Source organism: Dendrobates tinctorius, unplaced genomic scaffold, assembly GCF_039654945.1.
Source record: "Dendrobates tinctorius isolate UK_male_01 unplaced genomic scaffold, ASM3965494v1 ptg000091l, whole genome shotgun sequence".
NCBI lineage: Eukaryota > Metazoa > Chordata > Amphibia > Anura > Dendrobatidae > Dendrobates > Dendrobates tinctorius.
The window spans coordinates 11,679,430-11,696,343 of record NW_027361759.1 but is presented as its reverse complement, the minus strand read 5'-3'; the positions used below and the strand labels follow the sequence as shown (position 1 = coordinate 11,696,343).

The 16,914-nt window shown below is 41.6% G+C and overlaps 1 protein-coding gene across 3 annotated transcripts in view; it reads right to left on the bottom strand.

Moving 5' to 3' along the window:
* Positions 1–16,914, bottom strand: part of ALCAM (activated leukocyte cell adhesion molecule) — a 138,405-nt gene that overhangs the window by 45,151 nt on the left and 76,340 nt on the right. For all 3 annotated transcript variants that reach the window (XM_073586242.1, XM_073586241.1, XM_073586243.1), the window contains exons 2-6: positions 15,308–15,414; positions 13,620–13,839; positions 9,540–9,604; positions 9,366–9,453; positions 3,618–3,800 (exon numbers count right to left, since the gene is read on the bottom strand). In XM_073586242.1, coding sequence (XP_073442343.1) covers positions 3,618–3,800; positions 9,366–9,453; positions 9,540–9,604; positions 13,620–13,824 — 541 coding nt within the window. In that variant the 5' untranslated portion in view covers positions 13,825–13,839; positions 15,308–15,414. The remainder of the gene's footprint in view (positions 1–3,617; positions 3,801–9,365; positions 9,454–9,539; positions 9,605–13,619; positions 13,840–15,307; positions 15,415–16,914) is intronic.

The following is a 16,914-nucleotide window of genomic DNA, read 5'->3' as shown; positions in this document are numbered from 1 at the left end:
TTCCCACACTACAAAGACATACTGATAGGGAGTCTAGATTGTAAGCTTCAGTGGAGACAGCAATGATGATGACTGTAAAGCCGCTGGGGAATTAATGGCGTTCTACAAGCAATGCATAATAAATAATATTCAAACAAATGCCCACACAATTTCAAATATTTCTCCCTTCCCCTTTACATGCACACTTGGTTCAGTCTCTTGGCTGACAGCTATTTCTCCCTTTCACCCCATGTACTTGGCTGACATCTATTTCTCCCTTCCTCCCCATGTACATGCACACTTGGTTCAGTCTCTTGGCTGACAGCTATTTCTCCCTTCCTCCCCATGTACATGTAACACTTGGGTCAGTCCCTTGGCTGGCAGCTATTTCTCCCTTCCTCCCATGTACATGCACAATTGGGTCAGTCGCTTGGCTGATAGCTATTTATCCTTCCTCCCCATGTACATGCACACTTGATTCAGTCTCTTGGCTGAAATCTATTTCTCCCTTTCTCCCCATGTACTTGGATGACATCTACACTCACTGGCCACTTTATTAGGTACACCATGCTAGTAAGGGGTTGGACCCCCTTTTGCCTTCAGAACTGCCTCAATTCTTCGTGGCAGAGATTCAACAAGGTGCTGGAAGCATTCCTCAGAGATTTTGGACCATATTGACATGATGGCATCACACAGTTGGCGCAGATTTGTCGGCTGCACATCCCTGATGCGAATCTCCCGTTCCACCACATCCCAAAGATGCTCTATTGGATTGAGATCTGGTGACTGAGGAGGCCATTTGAGTACAGTAAACTCATTGTCATGTTCAAGAAACCAATCTGAGATGATTCGAGCTTTATGACATGGCGCATTATCCTGCTGAAAGTAGCCATCAGATGTTGGGTACATTGTGGTCATAAAGGGATGGACATGGTCAGCAACAATACTCAGGTAGGCTGTGGCGTTGCAACGATGCTCAATTGGTACCAAGGGGCCCAAAGAGTGCCCAGAAAAAATTCCCCACACCATGACACCACCACCACCAGCCTGAACCGTTGATACAAGACAGGATGGATCCATGCTTTCATGTTGTTTACGCCAAATTCTGACCCTACCATCCGAATGTCGCAGCAGAAATCGAGACTCATCAGACCAGGCAACGTTTTTCCAATCTTCTACTGTCCAATTTCGATGAGCTTGTGCAAATTGTAGCCTCAGTTTCCTGTTCTTAGCTGAGAGGAGTGGTACCCAGTGTGGTCTTCTGCTGCTGTAGCCCATCTGCCTCAAAGTTCGACGCACTGTGCGTTCAGAGATGCTCTTCTGCCTACCTTGGTTGTAACGGGTGGCAATTTGAGTCACTGTTGCCTTTCTATCAGCTCGAACCAGTCTGCCCATTCTCCTCTGACCTCTGGCATCAACATGGCATTTCCGGCCACAGAACTGCCGCTCACTGGTTTTTTTTTCTTTTTCGGACCATTCTCTGTAAACCCTAGAGATGGTTGTGCGTGAAAATCCCAGTAGATCAGCAGTTTCTGAAATTCTCAGACCAGCCCTTCTGGCACCAACAATCATGCCACGTTCAAAGGCACTCAAATCACCTTTCTTCCCCATACTGATGCTCGGTTTGAACTGCAGGAGATTGTCTTGACCATGTCTACATGCCTAAATGCACTGAGTTGCCGCCATGTGATTGGCTGATTAGAAATTAAGTCTTAACACACAGTTGGACAGGTGTACCTAATAAAGTGGCCAGTGAGTGTATTTCTCCCTTCCTCCCCATGTACACGCACACTTGGTTCAGTCGCTTGGCTGACAGCTATTTATTCTTCCTCCCCATGTACATGCACACTTGGTTCAGTCGCATGGCTGACAGCTATTTATCCTTCCTCCCCATGTACATGCACACTTGATTCAGTCTCTTGGCTGAAATCTATTTCTCCCTTTCTCCCCATGTACTTGGATGACATCTAGTTCTCCCTTCCTCCCCATGTACATGCACACTTGGTTCAGTCTCTTGGCTGACATCTATTTCTCCCTTCCTCCCCATGTACACGCACACTTGGTTCAGTCGCTTGGCTGACAGCTATTTATTCTTCCTCCCCATGTACATGCACACTTGGTTCAGTCGCATGGCTGACAGCTATTTATCCTTCCTCCCCATATACATGCACAATTGGTTCAGTCGCTTGGCTGACAACTATTTCTCCCTTCCTCCCCATGTACATGTACACTTGGGTCAGTCCCTTGGCTGGCAGCTATTTCTCCCTTCCTCCCCATGTACATGCACAATTGGGCCAGTCGCTTGGCTGACAGCTATTTATTCCTTCCTCCCCATGTACTTGGTTGACAGCTATTTTTCCTTCCTCCCCATGTACATGCACACTTGGGTCAGTCGCTTTGGCTGACAGCTATTTCTCCCGTCCTCCCCATGTACATGCACACTTGGGTCAGTTGCTTGGCTGACAGCTATTTCTCCCTTCCTCCCCATGTACATGCACACTTGGTTCAGTCGCTTGGCTGGCAGCTATTTCTCCCTTCCTCCCCATGTACATGCACAATTGGGCCAGTCGCTTGGCTGACAGCTATTTATTCCTTCCTCCCCATGTACTTGGCTGACAGCTATTTATCCTTCCTCCCCATGTACATGCACACTTGGGTCAGTCGCTTGGCTGACAGCTATTTTTCCCTTCCTCCCCATGTACATGCACACTTGGTTCAGTCGCTTGGCTGACAGCCTTTTCTCCCTTCCTCCCCATGTACATGCACACATGGTTTAGTCTCTTGGCTGACAGCCTTTTCTCCCTTCCTCCCCATGTACATGCACAATTGGGCGAGTTCCTTGGCTGGCAGCTATTTCTCCTTCCTCCCCATGTACATGCACACATGGTTTAGTCTCTTGGCTGCCAGCCTTTTCTCCCTTCCTCCCCATGTACATGCACACTTGGTTCAGTCGTTTGGCTGACAGCTATTTCTCCCTTCCTCCCCATGTACATGCACAATTGGGCCAGTCGCTTGGCTGACAGCTATTTCTCCCTTCCTCCCCATGTAAATGCACACTTGGTTCAGTCGCTTGGCTGACAGCTATCTCTCCCTTCCTCCCCATGTACATGCACAATTGGGCCAGTCGCTTGGCTAACAACTATTTATTCCTTCCTCCCCATGTCCTTGGCTGACAGCGATTTTTCCTTCTTCCCCATGTACATGCACACATGGGTCAGTCGAGTGTGCTTATATTTTCAATGGAGAGCCAGAGGAGTAAGCCTCCATCTAATTTCCCTTCAGAGCAAAAAGGATTGGGCAATGACATTCTACATGCCACATTCTTCTTTATCACAACATCTGTCAAAATATTTGTACACCTAAAACATTATTATTAGTAGGTCAAACACATGGCAGAGAAGAATAAATAAACCATGTACTTGGAGTCCCCATGGAGCCATAGTGTTTGATGCTAAATTATGTTTTTCCCTAAATGCAATGATCTCTTTCTGTCATATTCTGGTACACATTTGTAGTAAAGTTTTTGGTACATTGCTTACCGAACTTCTAGTATTTGTCTAATTTATTCTGAAAACACCAACATATACATGCAAATAATAAATTACACACAAAATCAAAAGAAAAAGTATAATACTTACAATAGATATCGAAGACAACTGGATCCGACTCCATTATTGTCATGCCATTTGGCATATAGTAAGTAACTACACATGAAAAGTGTGCATCAATGTCATTTTTGTTTGACAGGTACTGCAGTGAGGAGCGAATGTTATGAAGGCCACTTGTAGAGTTTCTCTCTTTAGACCAATCTATAGAAACAACTAAACAAAAAAAAAACCTTGTTAGGAATGTTTCCTTTTAGAACATATCCCATGTGTTTATAGAGTTTTTTTGCCACTCTTAACATCAAGAGCAAAAATAAGCATTAGACTGACAGGTGTCATATAGACATGTCAGAAGTATTGATTGATGGGTGTTCAGGAGCTGAGATCCCTATAATCACTGAACTGAAAGGGACCACAATATTTAGCTTTTTACCTATGTTGTTACATTACAACCTGTGTTTAAATATTTTTGTAATCTTATCTGTGTGTGATGCATCAGCACTAAATAATCTTATTTAGTGAAGTGAGAAAAATATAGGCCTAAATTTACAGGATCAAATAACTAAAAACAGGTATGTCCATTTGTATTAACCCCCTTTGCTATGAAGCCCCTAAAAAGTTCTGGTGCAAGCAATTACTTCACATGCTTAGTCACATTAGCAATTAGTCACATGCTTAGGGAAAGGAAGTCCACCTGTGTGCAATCTAAGTGTCATGGTCTGTCAGTATACAAACACCTTATATTAGAGGCCACAAAGACTGCAACACCATTAAGAAAGAGGCACCAGTAGCCAAGGAGATCTCCAAACAAGTCAGGGACAAAGTTGTTGAGAAGTACAAGTCAGGGTTTGGTGATAAAAAACAAACAATCTCTGATGATCCACTGGAAAACCATCAAATCCATTATCATCAAATGGGAAGAACATGGTACAACAAACCTGCCAAGAGAGGGCCGCCCACCAAAACTCTCAGCCCGGGCAAGGAGGACATTAATCAGAGAGGCAGCATGGAGACCAAAGCTAACCCTGAAAAAGCTGCAGACTTCCCAAGCACAGACTGGAGTATCTGTCCATACCACTACAATAAGTCGCAAACTCCATAGAGGTGGCTTTTATGGATGAGCGGGCAGAAAAAAAGCTTTTACTTACACACAAAAATTGTAAGGCTCATTTTGAGCTTGTCAAAAGAGATGTGGGAGATTCCCCAAATGTATGGAGGAAGGTGATGTGGTCAGATGAGACCAAAATTTACTTTTTGGCTACTAAGGTAAACGCTATGTCTGGCGCCAAAGCAATACAGATAATCACCCCAAGAACACCATAACCACAGTGAGATGTTTTTGAGCAGCAGGGAAAGGGAAAATGGTCTGAATCAAGAGTAAGAGGGATTGTGTGAAATACAGGGATATTCTTGAGAAAAACCTATTTCAGTCTGTCAGTTATTTAAGACAGGGACGGAGGTTTTGACTTTCAACAAGACAATGACCCAAGGCATACAGGTAAAGCAACACTCAAGTAGTTTAAGGAGAAACGCGTACATGTTTTGGAGTGGTATAGTCAAAACCCAGAGCTTAATCCATTTGAGAATCTGTGGTCAGACTTGAAGATTGCTATTCACCAGAGGAAACCATCTAACTTGAAGGAGCTGGAGCAGGTTTACCAGCCTGCAATATGTAGAAAGCTCATAGAGACTTGGCCAAAGCGACTTGCAGCTGTAATTGCCACAAAAGGAGGCTCTGCAAAGTACTGACATTAGGGAGGTAAACAGTTATGCACACTGAAGTTTTCAGTTATTTTGTCCTATTTGTTATTTGCTGCACAATAAAAAAAGAAAACCAAATGTTCACAGTTGTAGGCATGTTCTTTACAAAAACTGATGCAAACCCTCAAAACAACCTGTCAAATTCCAGGTTGTGAGGTGAATACTTTTGCAAGAGATATATATATATATATATATATATATATATATATATATATATATATATATATTCTTCTCTATTTCCTCAATGAATATATGGTACAAACAGCAGCAACTTACAACAAAGGAACAACCTAATTAAGTGTTGTCCTTCCATGTGTAATTACAGAGTCACGTCAGGATAACTGGATTTTAAGTGACTTGTAAAGAAAGCTCCTGTATGAAAGTGAACGGTGCTGCATCTGTGTGTAATTAAAAAGCAATATAGTGATACGTACTATCTCTCATTATTAACTTAGTACTGCGGGAAGCAATATAAGTGGAAAACATAAGAAGACTAGCTACAGACTTCTCGGTGATGCAGAAGCTAATAACTCACTACAATAAAACTGAAGAAAGCAACTAGTATAAATACAAGAAAGGATTTTTCCAAAAATAAAATAGATTGGTATGAGTATTTCTGAAAATGATACACGAATGGTATAAATAAATGTATTCTACAGCTCAGGCTCCTAATGGCAGCACTGGAAACAATGCACCTCCTGACACTTGAATTTTACTCAAGTTTTTATGGTAAATTCACAGAACAGCACATAATAATCTGGGTTTTGCACAAATGTATTCATCTTGTATAATAATGACCATATTATATATTATACAGGATAGTGTAATCCTGCTGTAGGCCCATGACCTTGTAAATCTAGATTATTATAGTTTGCACTTGCATCCTACCACATAAAGTACAGGTATTTTGAAGGAACCCTAACAAAGTGCTATCATCAGATCACAGACACAAATTTTATTACTTCTGCACCACATCTGGATCTTAAATAGTGGTGAGCGAACGTGTTCGGATAAGGTGTCATACGAGCATGCCTGTGTGGTAACCGAGTGACTTTGGCATTCTCAAAAAACAAGTCCACTCACGGCTGTTTATCAGCTGCAAAACATGTTTGGTTTCTGTAATAGGCAATCACTGCATGTGTTGCGGCTGTCGAGCAGTCGCGAGACATGTTTTCAAACATTTTTATTGGATTTTAGTAAATAACAAGGGTTGGGAAAAGGGGAGGGAAAGAAGGGAAAGAAAGGGAATTAACAAAGGGAAAAGGGTGGGAAAGAGGATTAAGGTAATAAAAAGTAGAGAACTCAAGTCTTTTAACAATGCCATACAAGTACATGAATATACATAAGTAATGTATCAAAACCCATACAATGCACATATATATGAAGCCAAGTTAGCGAATTCAAACCGCACCAAGTATAATTAAGTGTTACAGAATTTAGTGTTCCAAACCTTCCATTTGTTGGAATATCTGATTAATCCATCATTAACGGTTGCAAATCTCTTTTCTATGGAACTATGCTGATGAAGTCTGTCCAAAATTTCACAAAATAATGGTGGGTCAGATTTTTTCCACCAGTAAGCAATTGTATTCTTTACTACTAGAAAGATATGTATGATAACAAATTTAACTGACGGGTCAACAAGTTCCAAGTCTAGAGACAGCAAAGCTCTTTGGGGAGCGATTCTGAAATTTTGGAAAAAGGAATTGATATGCAGTGACACTCTGTTCCAAAGATCTTTAATCTTCGGGCAGCCCCAGAACAGGTGAAAAAGGTTTCCTTGTTGACCACAGTTCCTCCAACAAAGGGGAGAATGCTCCTGGTTTATATGCGATAATCTAATAGGGGTGAAATACCACCTGGTTAGAATCTTGAAATATGATTCGTGAAGAGTCATTGAAATATTAGACTGGTAGGTATATTTGATGGTGCTATCCCATTGCCCGTCTTCTATGGCCACATTCAATTCAGACTCCCACCTCCTCATGTATGCATTTTTGGAGCTAACCACATCACCATTGAAGAAGTTATATACATTTTTTAAACTCCAAATATTTTTGTTATTAGCATTGCACAGCAATGATACCAATATCTCCAGGTTAATATTTTTGATTTTTTTTAAGTTTCTGAATGTACTCCTTTAGGATTAAAAAGGGCACTAATTCAGAAGATGGCAAGTTATATTTAGATTTAACATTACTAAAGGTGAGAAATTCGTCTCCCTCGTAGAGGCTTCCAACTCTTAATATCTGAACTAAGCCAAGACTCCGACAGAGGAATGTTGTATACAGAGACAAGTAGGTGTAAAGGGAATTTCTTGAATTGGACCCGATTGTTGTACATTTTTGAAGGCTTTAAGAATATTCTCCATGCAAGTATGATTGGCTTAAAAATTGGGTGGAATGAGATCAGCCTCGGGTAATGGAATATAAAATTAAAGAAATGCTCTTTTGCGGATACATGTCTACCCACATCATCTTCCAAGTCAGTCCAGGCAGGTCGAATCTTGTCACAAAACCAGAACCAGCTTTGTTTGATTAAGAGCGCCTGATAATACGCATGTATATTTGGCAAACCTGAGCCTCCATTACGTTTGTTTTTATACAGTAAGTCTCTCGAGATTCTAGCCTTTTTCCCTCCCCAAATAAAAGAATTAATCAAATTTTGAATCTTATTGATGAATTTATGAGGGATAGTCAAAGGCAAAGCCCTAAAGAAGTAGAGAATCTTCGGCAAAGTAATAGTTTTAATAGTCAATATTCTTCCAAATAAAGAAAGAGCTAGTCGAGCATGGAAAGAAGTGTCGAGAGAGACAATCCTGAGGATCTCATTCAAGTTTGTTTTAATAATATTCGGTAGATTACTAGTTATAGTTATCCCCAGGTATTTTACCCCTTTTTCCTCCCAGGTGAACTCATTCTCCTTCCTAAGCTCTTCAATCTCCAGGTTGTCCAAATTAAAAGTCAGATAATTAGATTTATTTTTGTTGACCTTAAAATAGGAGGCCTTAGTAAAGAGCTCCAATTCCAAAGTCAATGCAGCGATGGATTTTCCAGGATCGAGTAGAGTCAAAAACAGGTCATCTGCAAATAAACCAATTTTATACTCACGATGTTGAGTTCTAAAACCCTGAATATCAGTATTAGATCTGATTCTCTCAGCAAGGGGTTCAATGGCCAGGACGAACAGAAGAGGTGACAAAGGGAAGCCCTGCCTTGTGCCGTTAGAAATGGCAAATTTTACAGACAGGAAATTATTGGCGTATATTCTTGCACTGGGCGCCGAATAAAGTGCAAAAATTGAAGACAGAAACCTATGGTCGAAACCGAATTTTTCAAGGGTGGCTTTGAGATATGACCAATTCAGCCTGTCAAATGCTTTTTCAGCGTCCAGTGTCAAAAAAACCGCTTGAGAGCCAGATAACTCAATTTTATTTATCAGATTTATCACTCTCCTTGTCCCATCCGAAGCCTGACGCCCCTTTATGAAGCCGATCTGATCATCTGAAAGTAGAGATGGTAAGATATTCTTTAAACGGTCTGCTAAACGTCTATTTCGGGGGAAGCATTCTCTCTAAAATAATTAGTAATTAGGTCCTCAATTTCCTGCCTGTATTCTGGAGTCTTAAGTAAATTTGGATTATATTTCCAAAGGTGTGTATTTTCGGAAATCGGGCCTAAAGAGAAATCTGCCAAAACAGGGCAATGATCTGATAACGTTTTTTTGAGGAACTTAAAGCTCTTAAATTTGCTCAACGTAAAGACATTCGTAAGGATTAAGTCAATGCGTGAGGCTGTGCCATGGACATCCGAGTGATGTGAGTATTCTCGAGAGGAAGTATTCAGACACCTAAAAACATCAAAAAGCTCATGCAGTCGCGAGACATGTAGCGCGGGGACTCGAGCACGCCAAAGTCACTCGGTTAGCACCCGAGCATAACACCTTATCTGAGCACGTTCACTAATCACGAATCTTGAAGAACCTAGAATTGGATCATATGTACAGGGAGAACAAACATACCTCCATCAACCGGTAAAAGAACTTGACTATTCCTGTACCATGTAATGTTGGCGTCTGGGTAGCTGTCGTTAGCAACGCAATCCCCGACCTGTACAAACGACAAGTCACGTTAAGATAGTTGAAACTATAAATTTAGGGAAAAATTGATTTTGTAATGAGTTCTCCTATATTTACCTTATTTAGCTTCCCTGTCTCCATAAATGTCGGCTGGTTGATGATCTCAGGTTTGGAAGGTGGCTCTAAAATGAGAAGTGTGGATGAGTATGTTATAAAGGGTAGGGCATACTTGTAAGCAGATACCAGAAACAACCCGGATGGAGCAAACCTCTGCTATCTGAATACTACCTGGATCCATTCATACAGTGGGGGAAATAAGTATTTGAACCCTTGCTAGTTTTGTAAGTTTGCCCACTGACAAAGACTGTTCATGTCTTTGTCAGTGGGAAAACTTACAAAGTCAGCAAGGGATCAAATAATTATTTCCCCCACTGTACATGTCAGATCTGATTTACATAAACATTTTAAAATTCTCAGTGCGCCCATTATGTTTGTTGCGTATTTACAGCATATTTTTCTGCACCAAAAAACAGCATTGGCAGGACGCGCTGAATAAAATGCTCACATTTGGACATTTTTTTACGTGTGTTTTTGTTGCGTCTTTTTTTCCCGTTCATTTGAAAACAATTTGCAAGGGAAAAGCAAGTAGCATGTGCATGAGATTTCAGAAATCTTATTCACTTTCCTGGCACTATAAAGAGCTGTGTTTCTTTTACATTAAAAAAAAAAAAAACAGTGTATGAACAAGTCCTTATTTGGTCTACTATGGTGTGCAAAGGGAGAAATTCATGGCAAAGACCCCTGTGCCTGAGATTACGGTTCTCTGTTGAAACCTTGCCTCTTAGGAGATTGTGATTTTCACTATATACTTCAATATATTAACCCTTCACCACCTTGGGTTTTTCAGTTTCTGTTTCTTGCTCCCCTGCCTCCCAGAGCCATAACGTTTTAATTTTTCCATCAATATAGCCATGTGATGGCTTATTTTTTTGCGGGACAAGTTATAATTTGGTTTTGCCATAACAGTGTACTGGAAAATAGGAAAAAATTTCAAAGTGTGGTGAAATTGCAAAAAAAATGCAATCCCACAGTTGTTTTTTGTTTTGCCATTTTACCATGTTCACGAAATGCTAAAACTGACCTACCATTATGATTCTCCAGGTCATTATGAGTTTGTAGATACCAAACATGTATATGTTCTTTTTCTTTAAGTGGTGGCAAGAAAAAAAAGACTCTTGAGTTGAAACGCGTTGGATTTTTTACCATCCACTGGGGTATCCACTACCTGTAACATGTTCTTTTAACAAAAAGAAATAAAGGAATATTTTTTATAACTACCTTCCTGCCTGAGATCGCTGGAGATTACTGTGTGTTTATAAAAAAAAAAAAAAAAACACCCACAAAGTTTCTTAGAAAAAAAAAGAAAGAAAAGGCGCCATTTTCAGAGACCGTAGCGTTTCTACTTGTCATGATTTGGGGTTGCATGATGGCTTATTTTTGTGCGGCAGCTGACGTCTTTCTTGATATCATTTTGGTGTAGATACGATCTCTGGATTGCCTGTTGCGGCGACCAAAACAACTTAATTCTGGAATCTGGCATTTTGACTTTCTCGTTACACCATTTATCAATTGAAATTATTATTTTTATATATTGATAGATCGGGCGATTCTGAATGCGGCGATACCAATATTTGTATTTTCTTTTCTTTTTTGTTTTATTTTGAATGGGGCAATTTGAACTTTTAGATTTTTTTATTTTTTAATATTTTTAAAAACTTTTTTTTTTTTGTCTCCATGTGAGACTAGAAGCTGCGATCCTCCAATCGCTAGTGCTACATAGAGCAGGGCTTCAGCCATACTCTATGTAGCTAAAATGCTCACTTGCTATGAGCGCCGACCGCTGGCGGTGCTCATAACTATCCGGCAATGACAACCAGAGGGGTCTGCTGCAGACCCCAGGATGTCATACCAACCCCCATTGGCGACCTGCAGTCAAGTGACAGGGCGCCGATCGGTGGGATTAATGACGCACTTCTTGCGCAAGTATGTGAACTGTCGCTGTCAGAGATTGACAGCAGCATTTAATATGGTAACAGAGGCACAAGTTAGCTGTTCAAATAAGCTGACATATGCTGGAAAAGTTGCAGGCTCACCGCCTGAGCCCGCAGCAAACAGGGGGAGCTCATCTTAGACGTAACTTTACGTCTAAGGTGGGAAAGGGGTTAAAGTCCGAAAAAAATAAAATACATGTTTTGTATTGCTGCTTCCATAAAAATCTAAAGTGTAAAGAGAAAATAATTGGAAAAGCTAGAATTGCATTTTGTGGTTGCCATGATTCAAAAAAAATTATATAAGAACCAATTAAAACTTTGTATCTATTCCAAAATGGTATCAAGGAAAAAGTCAGTTTGCTCTACAAAAACAAGACCGTACTCAGCTCCGTCAACACAAAAATGAAAAAATTACATGTCTCAGAAAAAAGGCAACAAAAAAAACAAAACAGTTTGTTTTTTTTCAAATGTCCAAATTTTTTTCACCACCAAAATAAAATAATTAAAAAAAAAAATGGACAAATTTGTTATTGCCGTGATAGTACTGACCTGGAGAATCATGACAAACACAATGAAAGTTATAAACATAAAACCTTAAAAACAAAGTTGGAATTTTTTTTTTTTTAGCAATTTTGCCGTACTTGGAATTTTTCGCTCCGTTTTCCAGTACTAACCCTCCCATATCTATATCAATGGAAAAATAATAATAAAAAAAAAGTTACGGCTCTTGGAAGAAAAGGAGAAAGAAATGAAGACACAGAAACGACAATGTATTGTCAAGAGGAAGTTGATAATTAAATTGGGAAAAGGGTGAGAGACTTTAACCTTTATATGCTTTTTAATCTATTTTTTAAAACATTTTCTTGAGGGGCATATGTCTGTCAATTTATGCTGTCCAAACCACAAGCCAAGTATGATTTTCTCTGCAACGCTCGGACGCCCATAGAAATGCAAATGAATAGTCGGGCACTGCTCCCGGCCAGAGCTGAGTCACCATAGGGTCTTGCGAATGTTTCGTCACTTGTACTATATATGAACCTGCGATTGTAAAGTATTGAAGTATATAGTGAGATTAACATTCTTTTATGAAGTCAAGAGGGTGGGGCCCAATTCATATACAAATAGGAAACCAGGCCATGGAAATGCCACAGTCTGGGATTGTCAGCAGCATCTAAATAGTGTAAAATCAGCAATAAGAGCTAGCTCTGGTCGTTGCTGTAAGGGCTCATGCTCACTTGCGAGAGACTCGCACGAAAACCTGGCACTGCTGCCGGCACTCGGACCGGAGCGTGCGGCTGCATAGGAATACATGTAGCCGTACGCTCCGGTCCGAGGGCTGGCGGCAGTGCAAGGTTTTCGTACGAGTCTCTCGCAAGTGAGCATGAGCCCTAAGAGGCAGATACTGGCTGTATAGTACTGGTGGCATATGTCCGGTATAGGGTGGGCTTCTGAGCGCATACCAAACGTTGACTGTGATGGATGTAGAAGGAAAAAATCTATGTAAGGAGTAAGGGTCATACATCAAAGCATTATCAACTGTTAATATCAAGGTGGTCACATGAGACTGAAACACTAGCACAAAGGCATGAAAGTGTTAAGCCGGGATTACGTTACAAGTATACAGTAACTCGGTTCTGTTCAGCTTTAGAAGAATAATGGCCTTTGTGCGGCATTTGCCTTTCGATTCAGTCATATTTCTTTCCCCAAGTACAAATAGGTTTTTACACCGGTAAGAACCCCAACAGAGTATAGCCGAGAAGCAGCCAATACAATATATTATTACTGCTAAATGCCCTATAATATCCTCAGCATATTCTGGGAAACCGCTAATATGGCTAACAAATGCAGGTCATGAAAAATGCAGCATTCGGAAATCTGTCCTATTCTGTAATGGAAGAATTAACTTTTTTCCCTCCTGGAGCACAATTGCCTCCAAACCTTTGGATTTGTCTTCTTAAACAATGCTGCTCTACTGCAAGGTAAGAAGTCAAAATTGCTGCTAATGACGAGTATGATTCAGAGCTTTCCTGCAGCCTGACAGCAAGCGATGATAGAGAACAAAATGTTCCCTTTTTTAATTAAGCTTCCTGGAAACTGTCCCCAGATACAAAATCATAAATTTGGGATAATGGTAGTGAGTACTTACTGAAAACTTTGACTAGTGTCGGCTCCTCAAACACATTTTCTTCTGTTATGAGCATGCATACAAATCTCTTCTCATCAGTGATCCTTGCATTCGAGATGGACAACGTGTAGTTCTCCCAAAGCTCCAGGCGCCCATTGTACTCCGTCACATTATCAAAACTGGTTTTATTTTTCACAGCGGACCGAGTGGCTACAAACACGGCCATTCCATCTGGCTGTTCCTGAGCACAAACAGAAACGTTCAAGCATTGTGCATGGAGCATGTCCTTCTTGTCACAGGGAAGTCTTTGCTAATTAAATATTCCCAAAGGGACCTTCGGGAAAGGGCACATGGCATAGTAACATTTCAGAAATGTTGATGATTGGGTGTCCCAGCACACGGATCCCCATCAATTACTAAAGTGAAGGGTCAACAGCAGCTCTCAATTGAATGATGTGCCTCTTCAGATCTCTCTTTGGGGGAGCAGATCTAGTGGTACAAGGGCTCTTAGATGCTTCCATCAATCCGTACTCCGAGGAGAGCAGAGCTGCTCAGAATTTAAGGAACACAGCTCGAATCTCATTATTTTAACGGAGCTTTAGCAACAAGAAAGCCATCATGGATCCAAATTTCTGAGATATCACTATGACATTTTAAAAGGAATTTGTCAGCAGGCTTTCTCCATGTAATCTGAAAGCATCATGATGTAGGGGCAGAGACCCTGATTCCAGGTATGTGTCACTTACTAGGCTGTTTTGCTGTTTCACTAAAATCACTCCATGCTCTGTTAGATCTGCAGCAGAGAAAACGGATTCTGTCACAACTGCTGCACCCAGCAAACTAAATGATACATGACTTGAATCAGGGTCTCTGTCCCTTCCTCATGCTGCTGTCAGATTACATAGCAAAAAACAGCTGACCGATTCCCGTTAACAGATTTGTAAAATCTCTCGAAAACGATAAAATACAGGTATTAATAGTTCGTTATAAAACATGTAGACCCTGGTAGATTTCTTGTCCCGGCCAATTTCCTTAACCTTTTACTGATGACACACAAACCAAACTCTACATTTAAGAGGGATCGAGGGTATAAAAATTGTTAATAAGAAGATAAATACTCTGATGCCCAGTAGTTTAGAGTGAATGTGACAACCCTGTGTGTGCATGGGTCTAAGGGCAGGACTTTTAGTGAGGGCTCTGACCATTCCAATTGAGTACAGCTGTACAGAATGAGGTCAGGTGATAGACCCTCAAATGCTACAACCCGTACTCTAAGAGGGCTGACAAGGGTGGAGCGCCAAAGGAATATTTATTAGCATTTACTAAAGAAAGAAGCCCTCCCATGAAGATTTTGTTTTTAATGAATCTGAGTATATGTGTACGTGGTGCAGTGTGAGTATTAATATACTCATCTTCCGCTGTCCAATACCGTTCTGCTCCTCTTCTCAGTGACATCACTACTCTCCAGGATATCCGGATCACTCTGTGTGAAAGCAGGAAGTCTCTTTTACAATGCAAGTCCATGGAGCCTTGATCTGACGCTACACAGACTTACATTGTGAAAGCCACTTCCAGGTCACGCAGAATGACCTGGAGAGTCTGCAGAGCAGTGACGTCACTGAGAAGAGGAGCACAACAGCGGCGGTAGGTGAGTACATATACACACAGTGTCAGGTCGGCACCGTTATACTGATTACAATGATACTTACATATTTCCACTTTCCAAACAGAAGGCCATCCAGTTTGTCTTGACTACGACCACAAGGAATATCAATAGCTTCTCCAAAAATTGCACTAACCGTATGTAAACCAAAACCTGCAAAAATAAAAAAAGCAAACATAATGATTTATGCAAACAGCAGTTACATAAATTCCAAAGCTGTGAACACACACAACTTTCTCTTACAGTTCACATGAAGACTCCATTTTGCCAAACCAGTATGAATAAGAAAAAACCTCAGATACAATGCAAGTGAAATATCCTAAAACGTCACACACGACCACCAGATTTATCTGTAGACAGATATTATAAATAGCTTCAGCCAAGTAATATGGCATGTGCATAGGCGTAACTACCACGGTCGCAGGAGTCGCCACTCACTGCGACCGGGCCCGGGAGGGAGTCAGGGGCCCGGCAGGCATATCTCCCAATCGTCCCGATTCTCGTGGGACAGTCTCATTTTTGACCCCCCCACCCGCGTCCCGCACTGCACTGAGCCGCCACGCCCCCCCCATGCACCCCATCCTCGCCCTCCCGCAGAGATCCACTACACTGACAGCAGCCCGTCGCTAGGCTGTTTTCTCCAATGTGCGCACAGGACCTGTGATGAGGTCACAGGAGGGGAGGAGTCGAGAATCACATGATCAGGGGCTTCGGTGTCTGCAGGACTCTGCTGTGATGGTTGTCATGGTGATGGATGAGGTAAAGTTTGTGTGGGGTCAGGAGGGGTTTACAGTGTGGATGTAGCAGAGCTGTGTGTGTACGAGGTGTACGGAGCAGAGCCGCATGTGTACAAGGTGTACGGAGCAGAGCCGCGTGTGTACGAGGTGTACGGAGCAGAGCCGCGTGTGTACGAGGTGTACGGAGCAGAGCCGCGTGTGTACGAGGTGTACGGAGCAGAGCCGCGTGTGTACGAGGTGTACGGAGCAGAGATGTGCGTGTATTTTGGCATGGAGGGGCCTCATTTGAAAGTTCGCACCGGGGCCCATAACTCTGTAGTTACGCCACTGGGCATGTGATATGTATGACACCAGATCCTGGAGAGGATGGGGATTGCCGCCATTACATGAGTAAACAATCTGCCTTCTGAACAGCAGCAGCTTCTGTTTGTGCAGGTTTTATGTAAGACTGACAAAACACACACAATTTTATTCAGATCGTTTATGTGCTTTAAGAATTCTCAAAAACAACTGGAAATCCTAGGCTATGTTTGCTGTCTGTTATTGAACTGTTACTTTATACTGAGCAGTATCCAAAAATACGTGAAGTACAAGCTCCTGAAGATAAGATAGCAGCAGGGGGCTCTAGGTTGGAAGGTAAGATTTTGCAACATACAGTAAACCACTATATACCGTAATCTCTATCTGCAAATGTTACAAGTAAAGATGTTTACTACAGATAGATGGTAAGTATTTGATTGATGAAGATTTGACTGCTAGGATTGTCACGACATAAGTAAAGGCCCCGTTACACATAACGATGTCCCAGCGATCCCACCAACGATCCGACATGATGGGATTGCTGGGACATCGTTAGGCTGATCGCTGGTGAGCTGTCACAAGGCAGCCCCTCCAGCGATCAGGACCAGCGACGCTG